This window comes from Pleurodeles waltl, chromosome 7, assembly GCF_031143425.1.
Source record: "Pleurodeles waltl isolate 20211129_DDA chromosome 7, aPleWal1.hap1.20221129, whole genome shotgun sequence".
Taxonomy (NCBI): Eukaryota; Metazoa; Chordata; class Amphibia; order Caudata; family Salamandridae; genus Pleurodeles; species Pleurodeles waltl.
Genome location: NC_090446.1, coordinates 70054932 through 70076220, shown reverse-complemented (window position 1 = coordinate 70076220; position 21289 = coordinate 70054932). Strand labels below are relative to the sequence as shown.

Sequence of the window (21289 nt, the reverse complement as noted above, 5' to 3'; positions counted from 1 at the left end):
CGGGTCAACTGTAATAACTTCTTACAGCTGAGCTTTGATGTCACAATTATTTTCCAATGCTTTAGGCAACTACAGAAAAAAATCGAATCTCTCTGCATGTTTCTACACATTCTGAGCATAATTTTCAAATATATCTTGTATTAAGCTGATTCTAACATCTTTTTTTGAAACAACCATCTAACTGCTTTTGGTGTTTTGAGAATCCATAATTACTCTTCATATTTCCATTCATGCTTTCTCTCTCATATGAAAGAGCAAAACCTGAAGGATTTAAGTGGTTTGTGGGAAGAAAACAAAGCAGATCTAATCCTAGCTCGTTCATGACTGAGACCCAGGCAGCTACTGCAGGATGTTCTGGCCTAAACCACATTTGACTGTCATCTAAGAATTGATTATTTTCAGGATGAGTAAGCCATTTTGCTAGTATCTTTTCTCCCAGTTCTGCCAATGCAAGGGGCAAGGACATGGGTGTATAGTTCTTCACTTCAATAGGGTCTAAAGTTTTTTAAGAGCCGACTTTAGCCACCGCATCTTCCAGCTGTTCAGAACAACACCCCATGAGAACCATGAGTTCAAAAGAGAGGACATTGCTTTCAACTGGACCTGAGAGATTTTTTTTAAATGTTCGTAGGACAAATATCATCTGACGAGCCCACTTTCTGCTCCAATATAAGCATTTCCATCTCAAACTAAGAGACCAATGGGAGAGAGTCATAATGTGGATCTTTCCCAAAGTCAGAAAGGCCAGGTCCTTCGCACATATCTTCTTAAGGTCTTTATCAGTGTCTTTGTAATTGTAATGCTAGTGACAGCTTTAATCCATATTTACATTTCTCTTATTGACGCAGCCCATCAAATACACTTAATTGGTCTATAAAGGACTAACTAGGAAATGCATTGTAAATCAGTTTAGGCAAGACTAAGCATTTGTTTCTTCAAAACTATAATTGTAAATAATTTATAATGTAATGTTCTCAATGAGACAAAATTGAAATCGAGGGCCAAAAAATATTTGTTCACTCTGTTACCATGAGTATGTCACCCACCGTGGTGTTTCAATTTATTATGATTAGTCTAGAGTATTCCCTGGTTTCTTTGTCATGCCACACACTTTGTAGGTCTTCTGAGGGCCACAAGACATCAGGAATATCTGTTTTTGTTTCAGGAAATAATGAGGCCATGTGGTTGCCTCTAAGAGCACCCCTTTGCCTGTCAGTGAGCTGCTGACTGTTGGTGATTAGGCACTACCATTATGCAAGTAGTGGGTACAGTTAAAAACTGAGAAACTCTGAAAAAAATACTTGTAGCGCAGGAGTTGTCTATGACAGTGAAGTGGCAAACTTGCCAGAATTAGCAACTTCAAAAGTGCACATTTCCCCACCTTCAGTGGACCGCTAGCACCATTTACTCACTGCTGCCGTTTGGTAGCTGGTATGGTGTGTATATATAGAAAGAAGTCGACCAATACACTAAATTCATTTGAGTGGATTGCAGAAAATGTCTTACAGAGCTTCTTCTGGACCTTGTAGGACACCCCCTGCGACCAGTGTGGAAAGTGCTCTATGACCGTATCTTGGCTGAGAAGCTGCCAGTTCCTCATGCACCCATCTCAAGGTGCCAAGGTTTGCAAGGCTCCTACTCTCTGGGGCAGTAGCTCGTTGGCTCGCTTGCACCTTGGGGTTTAAACATCACCCTATTCTCCTCCTGGCTGAGCAGAGGTTGCGCTTAATGGACATTTCTTCAGCATTTCCTATTGCATTGCAGATGGGGACATGGATGTCTGCCCAGTATGTTTCAATTTAGTTGGGCCATTTGTCCTGTACTGTGTGAGGCACAGGCAGTAAATTTCAGTAAATTGCAGATGGCTCCCTGGAGTTACAGGGGAAAGCAGTCACAGGTGTTCATTCCAGAAATCGAATAATTTTCTTGTGTTTCTGGCAAACCTCCAATGGAGTTTTTTCTCCATTTCAAAATAGAGGAAACATAAACATCACACATGAACATCTGCCAAGCAAGAGGGCGGCTACTTCCTCTACCTCACTTCCTCTTCCCGTAAACCATACTAAGTGGACCTTATAAAAGCAAGAAGCATTCAGTTGTCCATTGTGTCACAATGCTTTCTGTGTGATTTTCATGGGGTTCATCGCCCTCTTGCTACATAGTTTGTTGCAAGGTTTTTGCAGGCTTTTTCTTCACCTTTGTAGATCTTAATTTCTCATTTTGGTCTTCATTCAAAACTTGCTTGTGGTTTTTATGCCTTTTGGTTGAAAGTGACAGTTTCAAGGAAGCAGCTCTCCATACCAAGAACATTTGGAATCTGGTATGGCAAAGTGGCTTCTGAAGGGAGAAAGGGGCTTTTTCTTACATCAGGCAATCTAAGAGATGAGGATTGGAGGGTTCTTTACTTTCTGTCCTTGATAGGCCTCTGCTCTACACCCCTGTCCATATTCAATACAGGAAATTCAACCCAGAAACGGAATCTAAACACAATTATTTGAAAATAATACAAGTTGATCTGCTAAGGTTCAAGCTGTTCTTGCAGGATTCCGAGTTCATAGTTAAACCACCGTAAAGTTAGTTGGGCAATGAGATATTATTCTTAAATGTAATTTTTTTTATAATATGCCAGGCAGCCATAGAACAATGCTTTGTCGATGAGTTCACACAAAAAACGTGACATCAACAGTGACAGCACTGTTTCTGCCCACTTTATTCATAGCCTTTTGTCTCCATCCTACTTTCCTTCTGATCTTCAACCCTCTTTTGTCATGCTTTACTCATGCTGTACGCCCTTCTGTTCTCATCTCCTCCTCCTCTCTCCTTTCCCCCTGACTTCCTCTTTCTCTCTATTCACCGGATCTGTGGATCCTGCTGCTCCCACTCAACTCACCAGCCCATCTCACCCAGTGTCCTCCTCCACTTTTTAGGTGAAATGAACATGACCGTCACCACAGAAGCTCTTGACTCCAAAGCAGCATGCGGCAATGAGATCACAGTGACACCCTCTGAAGGGCGCATTGACACAGTCACCAAGCCCATTCTTGTCAAGATGAGAAATTACTTCCTCTAACTATTTCCTTGCCATACATAGGACTCTATTTCATTTCTTGTTCATTGTTTACATTTTTGAGATTTTGCTAGAGGCAGCTTTAGCTGTCTGTTGCTGGGAATGTTGTAACCAATACATTAATGTATACTTAAGAGTGCGAGTTGGGTCAGCTGTGTGCTCATAATTTGATGACTTTCCATTTCGATTCCCTCCTCCTGATTGGATAGCTTTCCTCCCTGCTTTTTGACTGTCTGTCTATTGAAAGATGGTAGCTGCTGTCTTGCAATTATGGAAAATAATGTTCCAAGCAATAGACTTGCAAATACTTGCATTGATTTTTACAAGCAATCAGAAGGATTTGCAAAGCAGAAATCAACAGCGTTGGCCATCTTTGAACATTGTTTTAGATACTTCCAATATAGCCATAATCTTGATGCAATATGGAATGCAATGAGAAGTATAGTAAATGATGTTAGAGATATTGTAATGTGATTTTCCATCCGCCTACTTTGGGTAATTTGACAGCTGTCTTGTAATTATGCACAATGACAATCCAAGATAGGTGCCTATCTCTGTTGACTTTCAGAAGGCCTGGTGATATTACAATGGAGTGATACAACCAGAATTAAAATTCCATATGATTTAAAAGTCAAAAGTACACTTGTGTCTGATTATAAATGACACCACTTTAATTATTTGCCTTTATCTTCAATATTATTGTAATCAAAAAGTGTGACTTTCTATTTCTGTTATTTATCACTCCAGTAAAATAGAGTTTACGTTTTGAAATTAATGTGTCTCCAAACGGTGTTACTTTCTTTGTGCGATGTCGTTTTTAGGATATTTTAGCAAGATAGAGATGAAAGAGAGAATAAAGAAGGGGTGTGTGTGTGTGAGAGAGAGAGTGATAAAGAGAAAGAAGAGGAAAAGAAAAATAGTGAGATGAAAATGCTGGGACTATCTGTGGTATTCATCAATATGTCATTATTATTTATTTATGTCTGTTAATATGTTGGATTCAGAATTGTTGCCACTCACTCACACATTCACTTATTGACTCAGTTTGACTTCACTAAAGGAACATGACAATAGATTGAAATGTTTCTCCTAGAACATAATGTCAGAATGTGGCATTGCTCTAGGAATATGATGGTGCCCCCGCACCAATTCCAGGAGCCTTAAGCCTGACTTGAATTTCACATTAGAAAAATGTCAAACTCGAATCATTCTGAATAACCTGACATCACGCTGTTGCAGAATTTGAGGAACCAGACACCAGACAGACTCCAATAACCTGCCAACTGACGGTGACATCACTCCAGTATCCTGCCTTCTTACTGAGGCATTACTCCAATAACTTGATGTTTACTAGGACTTTTCACAGAAACATTGCATCTGTCTGGGCCATCACACCTGTGCTGGAGCGTAACATAGTCCTCTGCCGTGTAGATGGGGCCTGCTAGTCAGTACAACCTTATTTGTTCCAACAACTTTGTATGTCTCTGAAGTGCATGCTGCGTACTGACTTACTTGGGAGTCCCCTGATTATTTCCTTTTCTGTCTTTTCAGGCAGGTGGAGTCCTGGAGGAGAAGGCTCACAGTTCCCTACTGTGTGCACAAGGTAAAGCTCTGACTGCCATTTTGTGGGAGGAAATTGGAACCAACTAAAATATGAAAAGGCCAGCTTGCTTTTGATTCAGCAGTGGGTCTGTCTCCTGCACTGGGGCAACTAACAGATTGTCTCAGTGAGAGGGAATGTCAAACACCCAAAAGATGATGAGCAGAATGTTTGCAAATAGCCTAACCACTAGTAGTTGCTTAGGATACCATTCCAACAATAATGTTTTGCCCACTAAGCTACCTTAGGTTAGACCCAGTAATATGCAAATCAATCCTGGTCCTGCTTGTAGGAAAGTGCCTCTTTTTGACATGGTCATCCCCACTTTTTGCCTGGTATTTGATGCAAGTTTGACAGAAAGTGCAATGGGTTCCTGCTATTCAGGTCCCCAGTGTCAGATCTCTTTCCCTAAAACTGTACAATTGCTCCCCAAATGGCAAGACCTTTGGCACACCTGTAAGTCCCTAGTGAATGACCCCCCAGTTACATAGGGTATAGGTAACAGAGTCCCCAAGGGCTGCAGCATGTATTGTGCTACCCTCAGGGTCCCCTCACCTAGCTCATGTAGACTGTCGTAGCAGCCTGCATGTCTTGGTGCAGCTCAAAGTGAAAACCCGACATGGCACAGTCTGTCTGCCATGCCCACTAACAATGCATGCAATATATGTAAGCCACCCCTACAGCAAGTCTTTCAGTCATAAGGCAGGATGCATTATATGTGAGGACATATCTGCATGAGCAGATATACCCCTACTATGTCTTTGTTGATTCTTAGACATAGTAAGTGAACAGGGAAGTCATTCTAAATGCATGTGCTGGACACTGGTCAATACGAGTTCTCCAGCAACATGTTGGCTTCACTGAAAATAGGGATGTTTGGTATCAACCATCTAGTATTAATAAAACCTCATAGATTCCAGTGATGGATTTATTAATACATGCAACACAGGGCACCTTAGAAGTGCCCTCTGAAAAAACCTACCAACGACCTGGGTGCTGGCTGACTGGTCTTAAGCAGCTGCCACCAACAGACACGTTTCTGATCCCCAGGAGTCAAAGCCTCTGCTCTCTGGTGGTTAGGAAGGAAGCCTGCTCTGGCGGGTGTATTATCCACCCCTTCCAGCAGGATAACCTGCAAATTACCATTCCAAGGCAGGGGACTTCAAAGAACCCACAGCCTTTGCTATGCGAATCTGGTTTCCCTCAGAGGAGAGGAGATGCTGCCCCCCCAATCCAGGGCACATTTGGATTCCTGGATAGACCGTAAAATTAGTAGTCAGAGAGGCATGTAAACCGTCAGGCCAGTTCCACCTCTAAGGTGGTCTACCTGATGTGGACACAACATCTTGGTGATGGCAGAACTAGTAACTCTAGCACAGGATTTGTTGATCTTTGAGTGTGCACTGAAGCTCCTGTCTATATTTAGACAGTGAGGCCCAGATGTATGGGCTTGTGGCACAGGACAGCACAGCAAGTCACTTTGCTGCACTGCCCTGGGTCAAAAGGAAAGGACAGGAATGCACCATATCTATGCAATATGCACAATCCTGTCTTTTCCCACTGCACTGGTGCCATTTATGGCAGCCTAGTGCCAAAACAGGCACCTTTGCACCAAGCACAAAAACAATCCTGGGTGGGTTTTTTCTCTTATATGCTGCTGCTGCAGCTGCATGTGCTGCACAATCTGTACAGTTCTGGCAATGGTGCATGTTGGTACCTGACGAAAGTGACAGACTGTTATTTACGTACCAAATCCATGGATTCAATAAATGTAGTTGGTGTTGGGTGCCAAATGTACATTTTTAAAACTGTACACACTTTGTTGTGGGGATTTGAATTTTGCAATCTGGATTCATATGCTTTCCATTATTCTTCTATGTAGTGGCTGGGTCCGGAATTCTCCACAGTTTTGTAGTCCTATGCCTTTTTTTCTTTCTTTTTTTTGTTTTTGTGCATCAACGGACCCCTCCCATTTGGTGTATTCTGTGATGTCATACTCCTTACTCTGGAAGCTCTCACCTTTGGTCGCCTTCTTCAGATTATTTTTTTCCGCCATTGGGTCTGGATGCACAGCTGGAGGCTCTCCAAGAGAAATCAAAATTGAGAAAAATGTATGAGAAGTTTGCTGAAAATTCAACAAAAATCGGAGAAGAACACAGACAATAAGATACCGAAGGAGAAGTCAAAGGGGAATTATCTCAATGTTTTTTTGAGAATGCCTGTACAGGGGGTGCCCTGTATAGTGTAATGGAGAAGACTCCATTCAAGTTCTGCCTGAGTTGTCCCCACAAGTTTCTACAGAGGGATCAACACCCAGTCTGCAACCTCTGTCTACTCGTAGACCATCAAATCGACAACTGCAGTGCCTGCTCCGTGTTCATATTAGAGACACTGAGGTTGAACGAGAGACAGAGGCAAGCACATCATACCATACAGGAACAGTAGAAGGCTCCATCCCTTAGAGAATTGGGTCGTCGAGTGATGAGGAGGAAAACCTTGCAGGAGTTGTTGAGGGGGAAACATCAGATGGCGCCACAAGAATTGTCGAAGTCCAGGCAGTCAAGCAAGAAGATAAAAAATTCGGATGTAAGAGAGTCAAGGACCCCCAAAGAAATTGCCAAAAGCCCCTATAAATAGGATTCAAGGGCATCAAAGGGAGCCTCTGCGTGGAAACACTCCATGCCGCAGCCATGCCTCTTGACAGGGAATCGCTCGGATCCTTTGAAAGGGACACTGCAGGAGGAAGATCCCCTGAAAAAACCCAGTTGTCGAAGGACAGACAAGGGAAAGATGCTTCAACATCAAAAAGGGAGAGGTATCAAGAAGAAATACAAAGCTTGGCGACCGAAGCATCCTCAAAGGAATCTTTGCATCAGAAAAAAAAGGCAATGCCGAGGCCATATGCCGAATGATGTGCAGCAGAAATCGAGAAGAGGCACCTTGAAGTTGAAATAGACCCTCTTGTCCAAAATAAAAAAGACTTCAATGACTCCCCTAAAGGATTTCAAATACCACCAAAGCCTTTGCCGCACAAGGACCAGGGAGAGAAAGAGGTTGAAGACATCAACCCACCTTTAAATCCCAAGCCACAGAAAGAGGAAAAAGAAGACAAACTCTTCTACGAAGAGGAGGAGGAACAAATGGGAGGAATGTTCCAGGATTCTGTGGAATCAGAGATCACAGATCCTCAGTGTCAGGACCTTGACACATATTCTCCAGAGGAGAGAGTCGATAACTAGCCCTCAAAGTCCTGCTCCAGAAGAAATTGCCATGTATAATCAGTTGATTAAGAAGGCTGTGGACAAGTTTAAGGTGCAGTTGGAAGAGGAAAGACCTTGGTCTCGTTTCCTGCTAGAAACACTTTTTACCAACACAAGCAAGGAACCAATTCTTGCTATTGCTTCCAAGTGTCCTGGACCAGGGAAGGGAATCATACAAAGAACGCATCACTTGAAGAGCTGTGACTCTAAAGGCAGAGAAAAAGTACAAGTATTTGTCCAAGGACCCTGCATAAATCAAGAGAAGTGTACCGGCTGATTCAATCATCACCTCGACAGCACAGAAAATGGTCAACATCTCACCTACATCAGACCTTCCTCCAGACAAGGAGAGCAAGAGGATGAAACTCATGTCTCAAATCGGCATTGGATGCGGCGGACACCTCCAGCCAACAGATGATGATAGACATCACCCTACGCCATCACTCACCGTTGCACATTTCAGGTTTTAAGCCATAGGTGCAGGCAAACATACTAAATACCCCTTTTAATAGTGATCAGTAGTTCAGGAGCACAGTTGATGGCATCTTGAACCAGGTCAGAAAGGACAACAAAATCACAAAATCGATGGGAGCATTACAGTTTCGACGAGGTTTGTGAAGGGGGATTAGTACCATTTCAAAGGCCCATGGGAATAGGCAGTTTCCAATTGGGTTTAAAAGAGTTAACCAAACACCTACAGTCTTGCAGAGCTGGCAATACCAGGAGAAAAGATGACAATCCTCCTGTGGAAGGGACAACCCCATGGGGGGACAATCCTCTCCAACAAGTGACTTCGTAAGAGTCCACAACCTCTCTCAAATAATAGCAGTGAGAGACATAAAAGAAGATCACAGCCTCTTACACACAACATGAGTGGGAGGCAGAATAGAAGGTGTCCTTCAGGGGTGGAAAAAGATAACATCAGACAAATGGATCCTGAACGTAATTCAATATGGATACTGCATAGAATTAGATGAAATGCCTTCAACAAGGGGACCAAAAAAAGAAGGTTCACGCAAAAGAAGAAACAAACCTCTTTTAAAGAAGGAAGAGGAATTGCTGGAGAAAAAAGCAATTCAAGCAGTGCCAAAGGCAGAAGTAAACCAGGGAAATTACTCAACGTATTTCCTAATACCAAAGGAAGATGGGTCTCTACGCCCAGTCCTAGATCTCAGATTCATAAACAAGTTTATAAGGACACAATAATTCAAGATGAAAACTTTGAAGGAGGTCATTCTCCAATTACAAAGAGGGGACTACACAGCAACTATAGACTTAAGGAACGCATACTTGCAAATCCCAATAAATGAAAAATGCAGAAAATACCTTAGGTTTGTGGTAAACAAAATGCACTACCAGTTCATGGTGCTGGCATTCAGGACACAATCTGCCACAAGAGTATTTACAAGGTGCCTAGCAGCTGTAGCAGCACACCTAAGAAGATAGGGCATACATGCCTATCGTTACCTAGATGCCTGGCTACTAGGAGCCAATTCACACAAGCGCAAGGAACATATTCAGCAAGTCATGAAAACTTTATTCACATTGGGATCCCCAATAAACACTGAAAAGTCATCACCGACTCCTGAGCAGGAAAAAATGTGTCTTGAAGCAAGGATCAACTTAATCCAAGGGAAAGGGTACCCCAGCAAAAAGAGAATACCATCATTACTGCTGGAAACAGTCCAATACCAGAAGGGAACAAAATACTGGTAAACCTATATAACAGCTAATTAAACCATATCTTCAGATCAGAATTTTGAGTTATCATCTCCAGCCAAATCAGTGGATCCAAGGAAGTTTATTGTAAAGTGCATCAATGAAACACACAACACCACCCTTTAAGGGATTTATCCCGTGATTTTGCTGAACATGGTGCCGATCGAGTGATTTGTTCCCTAATCATTGCAACATGCTAATGGAGTCACATAACAACTTACCTTAAGAATACTGGAATAACCTTGAGAAAGCCCCAGGTTTACATACCACTAGAGGGTGAAACAGTTGTCGGCTTCATCTATGTACATCATACTGGTGTTCTGTGTTTCATTGATGCACTTTGCAATAAACTTCATTGGATGGGTTTACCAATATTTTGCTGCTGATACATACCCATAAAGGTCAATATAAGGGGTCCACACCTCTTTGGTAACCCATGCCACCTCCAAAAGCGACATATGGGCATTTGGAAAGAGAGTGTTGGGCCCATCTGGAGTGTATTCAATACCAGAAGGGGCAAGCTCTGACAGTGAGGACAGTGGGGAAAATGCTACGGAAAATGGTATAATGTAGCCCACTGATCCATATGCAAGTCTACAAATGCATGTGATTCAGGAATGGGTACAAAACCAGTGGTCTCAGGCAACATGGAGTTTTGAAGATCTAGTGTTTGTCACGCGAAAGGTACAAGAGGGGATGGCGTGGTAGAACACATCACATGTTCAAATCCATTCATTGTATTTGTATAGCGCATGGCTGCCCAACGGGCCTCCAAGTGCTAGATACAACACAACACCTCCACTAATCCAAGATGAACATTTCCTGAACCACATTTAGAAAAGGTGGGTTTGCTGCATTTTCCTAAAACGGACTTCCGATGGCTGACTTCTAAGGGAGGCCGGAAGAGCATTCCAGAGCCTGGAGGTGAGCAATTCAAAATAGCGTCCTTCACTCTTTGCTCTTTTGATCTTTGGCACCACTGGAAGTCCCTGGTTACTAAAGCGAAGGACCCTTTCTGGGGATTAAGGGGTAAGCAGAGATCACATGATGGGTGGACCTTTCCCATAAATGGACCTGTGCATGATGCAAAGAGCCTTGAAATGAATTCCTTTTTTGAACTGGAGGCCAAAAAGATATATTCAAGGAAGTAACTTTGCACCACCAACTCAGCAGTCGCAATCACAACAGATGCTCACAAATGGGTTGGGGAGCTCACAGGGGCTTGCTCAAAGTGAGAGGAGTCTGGAAGGAACAAGAGGCAGTACAACACATCAATACCCTGGATCTGAAAACTGTGTTCTTAGCCTTAAAAGCCTCTCAGTAGTTGCTCTTAGACAAATCTATATTGACCCCAACAGACAACACAACTACAGTATGAACAAGTAAGGAAGAACACAATCCCTTGCATTATCAAGACTATCCCAAGAACTATGGAAATGAGCCATACAGCGGGGTAAGTAAATAACAACAGTCCATCTCCCAGGGCAGGAAAATACATGAGCAGACAGGCTATTCAAGCTTGCATCATGCTCACACGAATGGGAAATAAATCAGAAAGTCCTCAAAATGATCTTTTGGAAGTGACGAACTCCAATAATAGATCTATTTGTAACACCAATAAATGCAAAATGCCAAAGCTTTGCTTCCAGACAGCCATATCACCAACCCCTGGGGAATGCACTGTTGATAGACTGGTCAGGGACATTTGCTTACGATTTTCCCCCGATACCATTGTTACAGAGCAAATTCAAGAGAAGCAAGATGACACTCATACTAATTGCCCCACAGTGGGTGACGCAAACATGGATCTCAGAACTAATAGCAATAGCACAAAGAAACATTCAAGGATTACCAAGACAACAAGATCTACAGTCAGTGGAAGAGGGAAGGGTACTACTCCCTCAGAACCAGAGTCTTTTAGCTGGTATCCTGGCTTCTGAGGACTTAGAATATGTTCATCTAAAGCTACTGGAAAGCACAATGGCTGTTCTAAAGGAAACAAGAGAGCCAACCACAAGAAAATGCTACATGGCAAAGTGGAAAAGATACTCTCTACGGTGTCTTAAAATGGACTATTAAGAATTAGGAAAGAATACAAAGGATTCAACAGTATTAAAATATTTAACATACTCCATTGACTTCAAGTTAACATATGCTTCACTAAAGGTACACTTAGCAGCAATAGTGGCATACACAAGGGGTCACATGGGAAGAAGTTTCTTCATAGCGCCAGTTGTAAAAAGATTTTAGGAAGGAGCATAAAGGATTGCACCACAAAGAAGGGTATCAGCACCACCATGGAATTTAAATGTATTACTCACACAATTAATGAAGGCACCCTTTGAATCATTACATAAAGCCACTTTACAAATGTTAACACTTAAGACACCATTTTTGGTGGCCATAACATCTCTGCACAAGGTGAGCGAATTACAAGCACTCACCCTTCAAGAACCATACTTTAAAGTCCACAAAGACAGTATTACCATGAAGACAGACCCACAGTGCTTACCCAAGTTCATTTCACACTTCCACATCAACTACGTGATACAAATACCAAGTTTTTTTCCAAAAACATAAGACATACGCAGAGAGAACTTTACACACGCGGGCCGAAAGTCATGCCATAATATCCTACATTAAAAAGACAAAAACAAACAGGCAAACAAAGCAGACATTTGTTTAATTTGCTAAGAATTATCTGATAAAACCTGCAACTATGGGCACAATTGCAAAATGGATCACACACACCATTCAACTGTGCCAACAAATGCAGGAGAGACATTTATCTAAAAGGCACATTCAACAAGAAAGAAAAAAGCAACATCCTTACAGGACATATGCACAGCAGCAACATGGTCATCTGTACTCACTTTCCCAAAAAACTACTGTATAGATATATTCAAATGAATAAGGAAGCTCAAGTGAGACAAAAAGGTCTTACAACACCTGTTTACAAATTAAAGCTCATCTTCAACCCAACCACCACAAAAGTATCAAACAGCTACAAAATCTATGCACAGCATGTAAATCCACAAAATATTCATGCTGCAAAACGTAGTTTCTTACTTGTAGATGTACCCACCCTCCTCCACCAAGAAAAATGGAGGAAGAGAACAGGTTACCAGAAGATTAAAAGTATATGAATATGGCAGCCAAAGGTGGGAGCTTCCTGAAGAAGGAGTACAACGTAACAGGATACACCAAATAGGGGCCCATCGACGAACAACAACAAAAAAAAATTAGGACTACAAAATAGTGGTGAATTCCAGACCAAAACACTAGATGTCGGAATAATGCACAGTACATAAATCCAGAAAATTCTTCAAGGTGCAAAACTTCACCAACAGATAAGAAACTATACGTTTGCCCAAAATGAAAACCTGTTTTTTGGCAACAACGTTTGAAGTTTGTCTGGAAATTGTAAGCTGATTTTGGGAATAAAATGTTTGCTTATCTGAGGGTTGATGATGTACATAAAGCTTATATTTGTGTTATCATTTCTGATAACTTGTGGACATTCATTGCTGATACTTCTTCCTTGGTGTCAGAGGGAAATGAATGCGTCTGCTGATATTTTATGATTTTTGTGGAGGCATTTCTTCATCTATATTGATAAATATTTTGAATAGTTATAGCATTATAATCAGTGCTGCTGTCTGAAGCAACAAGCTGTAAAATTGGTGTAGCCTTAAGGATATGTCTGGTGACTGACCTGTTGTGTAACAGTAACCTGAGTTTACCTCCTAGTGTCTGAGCTTGGAGGATCTGTCTATCCTGAGGGAGAGCCCTGCAATCTGAGGAGTGTATGAGATTTTGTAACCATTCTGCCTCCTTCTAGTACATTCTCCGTCATAATATATGCAGTCTTTCATAAAGAGTTTGAAGATAGAATTGAATAAAAATGCTATGGAGATCTTGAAATGATTGGTGGTATTTAAGACTGCATACCAAAATTATATAAGCTACTTGGAAAACGTTTGACTTTATAGCCGATTTATAGGAAACTTACATTGAAGAATACTCCATATTGCAATCATTTTACCAAGATTCGTTGGAAAGGCGAGCCCTTCAATACCTCCTGGGTGGATCTGACATTTCTGGCATTGCATACTAGCATTGTAATATTTCAAGAGTTTCTTTCCAAAAAACTGCCTATTAAATCTATGATATTAGCCAAGTTACATACCAATGGGACTGTGGATTGCACTAGTTGGTCTCATTATTTTAAACATTATCCCGAGGGCCGGACCCACTTTTTCTGTCTACTTCATAGCATTCACCCCCTACTCATCACTTCATTGCCGCAATCAATGTGTATGTTCTGTACAAGCTCCATAGTGTAATTCCAAGGGCAAAATTTACAAGGCCCTAGCACCTCTTAGCGCCACACTAGTTTCATTTTTTTACACTAATGTGGTGTTAAAGGAGGCCATTCTCCTTTGCCATACTTACAAAGTGGCGCAATGCATGCATTGCACCACTTTGTAACTGTAGGAAAGTACCATCTTGCCTGGCATGTTACTCCCATATTTCACTGTATATATGTTGTTTTAGTTGTATGTGTCACTGGGACCCTGCCAGCCAGGGCCCCAGTGCTCATAAGTGTGCCTGTATGTGTTACCTGTGTTATGACTAACTGTCTCACTGAGGCTCTGCTATCCAGAACCTCAGTGGTTATGCTCTCTCATTTCTTTCCAAATTGTCACTAACAGGCTAGTGACCAATTTCACCAATTTACATTGGCATACTGGAACACCCTTATAATTCCCTAGTATATGGTACTGAGGTACCCAGGTTATTGGGGTTCCAGGAGATCCCTATGGGCTGCAGCATTTCTTGTGCCACCCATAGGGAGATCTGACAATTCTTACACAGGCCTGCCAGTGCAGCCTGAGTGAAATAACGTCCACGTTATTTCACAGCCATTTACCACTGCACTTAAGTAACTTATAAGTCACCTATATGTCTAACCTTTACCTGGTAAAGGTTGGGTGCTAAGTTACTTAGTTTGTGGGCACCCTGGCAGTAGCCAAGGTGCTCCCACAATGTTCAGGGCAAATTCCCCGGACTTTGTGAGTGTGGGGACACCATTACACGCGTGCACTATACATATGTCACGACATATGCATAGCGTCACAATGGTAACTCCGAACATGGCCATGTAACATGTCTAGGATCATGGAATTGTCACCCCAATGCCATTCTGGCATTGGGGAGACAATTCCATGATCCCCCCAGTCTCTAGCTCAGACCCGGGTACTGCCAAACTACCTTTCCCGGGGTTTCACTGCAGCTGCTGCTGCTGCCAACCCCTCAGACAGGTTTCTGCCCTCCTGGGGTCCAGCCAGGCCTGGCCCAGGAAGGCAGAACAAAGGACTTCCTCAGAGAGATGGTGTTACACCCTCTCCCTTTGGAAAAAGGTGTCAGGGCTGGGGAGGAGTAGCCTCCCCCAGCCTCTGGAAATGCTTTGATGGGCACAGATGGTGCCCATCTCTGCATAAGCCAGTCTGCACCGGTTCAGGGATCCCTCAGCCCTGCTCTGGCGCGAAACTGGACAAAGGAAAGGGAAGTGACCACTACCCTGACCTGCACTTCCCCTGGGAGGTGCCCAGAGCTCCTCCAGTGTGCTCCAGACCTCTGCCATCTTGGAAACAGAGGTACTGCTGGCACACTGGACTGCTCTGAGTGGCCAGTGCCAGCAGGTGACGTCAGAGACTCCTTCTGATAGGCTCCTTCAGGTGTTGCTAGCCTATCCTCTCTCCTAGGTAGCCAAACCTCCTTTTCTGGCTATTTAGGGTCTCTGCTTTGGGGAATTCCTTAGATAACAAATGCAGGAGCTCATCAGAGTTCCTCTGCATCTCTCTCTTCACCTTCTGCCAAGGAATCGACTGCTGACCGCGCTGGAAGCCTGCAAAACTGCAACAAAGTAGCAAAGACGACTACTGCGACCTTGTAACGCTGATCCTGCCTCCTTCGTGACTGTTTTCCTGGTGGTGCATGCTGTGGGGGTAGTCTGCCTCCTCTGTGCACTAGAAGCTATGAAGAAATCTCCAGTGGGTCGACGGAATCTTCCCCCTGTAACCGCAGGCACCAAAGAACTGCATCACCGGTCCTCTGGGTCTCCTCTCAGCACGACGAGCGAGGTCCCTTGAACTCAGCAACTCTGTCCAAGTGACTCCCACAGTTCAATGACTCTTCAGTCCAAGTTTGGTGGAGGTAAGTCCTTGCCTCCCCACGCTAGACTGCATTGCTGGGAACTGCGTGTTTTGCAGTTACTCCGGCTCCTGTGCACTCTTCCAGGATTTCCTTTGTGCACAGCCAAGTCTGGGTCCCCGGCACTCTAACCTGCATTGCACGACCTCCTGAGTTGCTCTCCGGCTTCGTGGGACCCTCTTGTGCAACTTCGGGTGAGCTCCGGTTCACTCCACTTCGTAGTGTCTGTTCCGGCACTTCTGCGGGTGCTGCTTGCTTCTGATTGGGCTCTTTGTCTTGCTGGACGCCCCCTCTGTCTCCTCACGCAATTGGCGACATCCTGGTCCCTCCTGGGCCACAGCAGCATCCAAAAACCCTAACTGTGACCTTTGCCGCTAGCAAGGCTTGTTGGCAGTCTTTCTGCACGGAAACACCTCTGCACGACTCTTCACGACGTGGGACATCCATCCTCCAAAGGGGAAGTTTCTAGCCCTTGTGGTTCTTGCAGAATCCACAGCTTCTACCATCCAGTGGCAGCTTCTTTGCACCCACAGCTGGCATTTCCTGGGCATCTGCCCACTCCCGACTTGATCGTGACTTTTGGACTTGGTCCCCTTGTTCCACAGGTACTCTCGTCTGGAAATCCATCGTTGTTGCATTGCTGGTGTTGGTCTTTCCTGCAGAATCCCCCTATCACGACTTCTGTGCTCTTTGGGGAACTTAGGTACACTTTGCACCCACTTTTCAGGGTCTTGGGGTGGGCTATTTTTCTAACCCTCACTGTTTCCTTACAGTCCCAGCGACCCTCTATAAGGTCACATAGGTTTGGGGTCCATTCGTGGTTCGCATTCCACTTCTAGAGTATATGGTTTGTGTTGCCCCTATCCCTATGTGCCCCCATTGCATTCTATTGTGACAATACATTGTTTGCACTGTTTTCTATTGCTATTACTGCATATTTTGGTATTGTGTACATATATCTTGTGTATATTTGCTATCCTCATACTGAGGGTACTCACTGAGATACTTTGGCATATTGTCATAAAAATAAAGTACCTTTATTTTTAGTATATCTGTGTATTGTGTTTTCTTATGACATTATGCAAGTGACACTAGTGGTACTGTAGGAGCTTCCCTCGTCTCCTAGTTCAGCCTAAGCTGCTCTGCTAAGCTACCTTTTCTTTCAGCCTAAGCTGCTAGACACCCATCTACACTAATAAGGGATAACTGGGCCTGGTGCAAGGTGTAAGTACCCCTTGGTCCTCACTACAAGCCAGTCCAGCCTCCTACATTGGTTGTGCAGCGGTGGGATAAGTACTTTGCAACTACTTACCACTTTGTCATATTGTACTTTTCATAAGAGAAAAATATACAAAACAAGTTCAGTGTATGTACACCTAACCAAAAAGTTTTGCTTTTCTTCTCTCACTTCTTTGCTAAGTGCTGAAAAGTACCTCTAAACTTTCAAAAAGTTCTTAAAAAGTTTAAAAAGTTTTTTTTCTGTCCTTTAAAAAGTTCTAAAAAAAAATTTTCTCTCTTTTTCTGTTCCTTAAACCTTTTCTATCATGTCTGGTACAGGCCAAACTCTTGATCTGGCCAGCATAGCCTATGACAATCTTAGCTGGAAAGAAGCAAGGAGTCTCTGCATAGATAGAGGTTTAGGGGTAGGGAAGAATCCTTCAAGACAACTGTTAGTTAATATGCTCGTTGAACAAGATAAGACCTTAGTTGGCACTTCCGGTGAGAAATTAGCTGATGGTTCTCAATCTGACCCTGGGGCACCCCTAGCAAAAGATTTAGAAGGGAACCTTCCCAACCTGCCCATTAGCAGGCCACCTAGCAATGCTGGTACTAATGTGAGTTCTCATCCCAGTAGGAATGTTACTTCTGTTAGCCAGGTTGTTAGAGTGCCATCTGTTAGGGCCAGTTCTTCCTCTGTTCATTCTCACCATACTTCTGTGTCAAGGCATGCCCCTCCCACCCACCCTGATGACAGAGTGTTAGAAAGGGAGCTCAATAGATTGAGAGTGGAAGAATCCAGGCTGAAGCTCAAGAAGCAACAGCTGGATTTAGATAGGCAGTCCTTTGATTTAGAAAGAGAAAGACAGAGGTTGGGGTTAGGACCCCATGGTGGCAGCAGCAGTATTCCAAATAGTCATCCTGCAAAAGAGCATGATTCTAGGAATCTGCACAAGATAGTTCCCCCTTACAAGGAGGGGGATGACATTAACAAGTGGTTTGCTGCACTTGAGAGGGCCTGTGTTGTACAGGAGGTCCCTCAAAGGCAGTGGGCTGCTATCCTATGGCTATCTTTCAGTGGAAAGGGTAGGGATAGGCTCCTTACTGTTAAAGAAAGTGATGCCAATAATTTTATAGTTCTTAAGAATGCACTCCTTGATGGCTATGGCTTAACCACTGAACAGTACAGGATGAAGTTCAAAGAAACCAAAAAGGAGTCTTCACAAGACTGGGTAGACTTTGTTGACCATTCAGTGAAGGCCTTGGAGGGGTGGTTACATGGCAGTAAAGTTTCTGACTATGAAAGCCTGTATAACTTAATCCTGAGAGAGCATATTCTTAATAATTGTGTGTCTGATTTGTTACACCAGTACCTGGTAGACTCTGATCTGACCTCTCCCCAAGAATTGGGAAAGAAGGCAGACAAATGGGTCAGAACAAGGGTGAACAGAAAAGTTCATACAGGGGGTGACAAGGATGGCAAGAAGAAGGATGGTAAGTCTTCTGACAAGGGTGGGGACAAATCTAAAAATGAGTCTTCATCAGGCCCACAAAAACACTCTGGTGGGGATGGTGGGCCCAAATCCTCTTCAAATCAAAACAAAGAAAAGAAACTATGGTGCTATTTATGTAAAATAAAAGGCCATTGGACAACTGATCCCAGTTGCCCAAAGAAAAGCACCAAGCCTCCTACCACTACAACCCCTGCTGCTACACCTAGTGCCCCTAGTAATAGCAGTGGTGGTGGGAGCAAAACTACTAATAGCCAATCCAAGGGAGTAGTTGGGCTCACTTTTGGTAATTTAGTTGGGGTTGGTCTGATTAGGGAGACCACAGAGGCTGTGTTAGTCTCTGAGTGGGCCATTGATTTGGCCACCTTGGTTGCTTGTCCCCTTAACATGGATAAGTACAAGCAACTACCCCTAATAAATGGTGTTGAGGTTCAGGCCTACAGGGACACAGGTGCCAGTGTTACAATGGTAATAGAGAAACTGGTCCACCCTGAACAACACCTACTTGGTCACCAGTACCAAGTGACTGATGCTCATAACAACAATTTTAGCCACCCCATGGCTGTTGTGAATCTCAACTGGGGGGGGGGGGGGTTACTGGTCCAAAGAAAGTTGTGGTTGCCTCAGATTTACCTGTAGACTGTCTACTAGGGAACAATTTAGAGACATCAGCTTGGGCAGAAGTGGAGTTGGAGGCTCATGCAGCAATGCTGGGCATTCCAGGGCATATTTTTGCTTTAACCAGGGCTCAGGCCAAAAAGCAAAAAGGACAGGGTGACTTGGATCCTGGAAGAATGGACCAAGTGCTCCCTAAAGCTAGGGTTAGTAAAGGTAAAACACTACCTACTATCCCTCCCTCTACAGTGGATTCTACTTCTGAGGAAGAAGAATTTCAACCCTGTGCAGAACCTACACCAGAGGAGCTGGAAGCAGGCACTGCTGAGCTTTTGGGTGAAGGGGGGCCTTCCAGGGAGGAGCTGAGTGTGGCACAGCAGACCTGTCCCACACTAGAGGGTCTAAGGCAGCAAGCTGACAAACAAGCAAATGGGGATGTCAGTGACTCTCACAGAGTTTACTGGGAGGATAACCTTTTGTATACTGAAGCAAGGGATCCAAAACCTGGAGCTGCCAGGAGATTGGTGATTCCTCAGGAATACAGAAAGTTCCTCCTAACTCTAGCCCACGACATTCCCTTAGCTGGACATTTGGGGCAAATGAAAACTTGGGACAGGCTTGTCCCCTTGTTTCATTGGCCTAGAATGTCAGAGGACACAAAGGAATTTTGTAAGTCCTATGAAACCTGTCAAGCCAGTGGCAAGACAGGTGGCACCCCAAAGGCACCCATTATTCCACTACCTGTGGTTGGGGTTCCCTTTGAAAGGGTAGGGGTTGACATAGTTGGCCCCCTTGACCCTCCTACTGCTTCAGGCAATAGGTTTATCTTGGTGGTAGTGGACCATGCCACCAGATATCCTGAAGCAATTCCTCTAATGACCACTACAGCTCATGCAGTGGCAAAGGCCCTCCTGGGAATCTTTTCCAGGGTGGGCTTCCCAAAAGAGGTGGTATCAGACAGGGGAAGCAATTTCATGTCTGCTTACTTAAAGGCCATGTGGAAGGAATGTGGTGTGACATACAAGTTCACCACACCCTATCATCCACAAACAAATGGACTGGTTGAGAGGTTTAATAAAACTCTCAAAGGAATGATAATGGGACTCCCTGACAAACTCCGCAGGAGATGGGATATCCTGTTACCTTGCCTCCTTTTTGCTTACAGGGAGGTACCCCAGAAAGGAGTGGGCTTCAGCCCCTTTGAACTCCTATTTGGACACCCTGTAAGAGGTCCCCTAACACTTGTGAAGGAGGTTTGGGAACAACCTTTAAAAGCTCCAAAGCAAGACATAGTGGACTATGTACTTGGCCTAAGATCTATAATGGCTGAGTACATGAAAAAGGCCAGTAAAAACCTTCAGGCCAGCCAAGAGCTCCAGAAGCAATGGCATGACCAGAAGGCTGTTTTGGTTCAGTACCAACCAGGGCAGAAAGTGTGGGTCTTGGAGCCTGTGGCCCCAAGAGCACTCCAAGACAAATGGAGTGGACCCCACATTATTGTTGAAAAGAAGGGTGAAGTCACCTACTTAGTTGACTTAGGCACTGCCAGGAGTCCCCTTAGGGTGCTCCATGTCAATCGCCTGAAACCCTACTATGACAGGGCTGATCTCACCCTGCTCATGGCAACAGATGAGGGACAGGAAGAAGAGAGTGACCCTCTCCCTTATCTCTTCTCTTCCACAGAACAAGATGCTCTAGTGGAAGGTGTAGTTTTGGCAGATTGTCTTACTGCTGAGCAGAAAGAACACTGCATAAATCTCCTGGGTCAGTTTTCTGAACTCTTCTCTACTGTGCCAGGCACCACTTCTTGGTGTGAGCACACTATAGATACTGGAGACAGCTTGCCTGTCAAAAGTAAGATCTATAGGCAGCCTGGCCATGTCAGAGACTGCATAAAGCAAGAGGTGCAGAAAATGCTTGAACTGGGAGTGGTTGAGCACTCTGAACGTCCATGGGCCTCTCCTGTGGTACTTGTACCAAAACCTCATTCCAATGATGGTAAAAGGGAAATTAGATTTTGTGTTGACTACAGAGGTCTCAACCAGGTAACCAAAACTGATGCTCACCCTATACCCAGGGCAGA

At 43.9% G+C, this 21289-nt stretch overlaps 1 protein-coding gene across 1 annotated transcript in view; it reads left to right on the top strand.

Moving 5' to 3' along the window:
* Nucleotides 1-21289, top strand: part of LOC138246810 (alpha-2-macroglobulin-like protein 1) — a 184323-nt gene that overhangs the window by 94416 nt on the left and 68618 nt on the right. The window contains exons 19-21 of the mRNA XM_069201572.1: nt 2928-3044; nt 4614-4670; nt 7668-7859. Coding sequence (XP_069057673.1) covers nt 2928-3044; nt 4614-4670; nt 7668-7859 — 366 coding nt within the window. The remainder of the gene's footprint in view (nt 1-2927; nt 3045-4613; nt 4671-7667; nt 7860-21289) is intronic.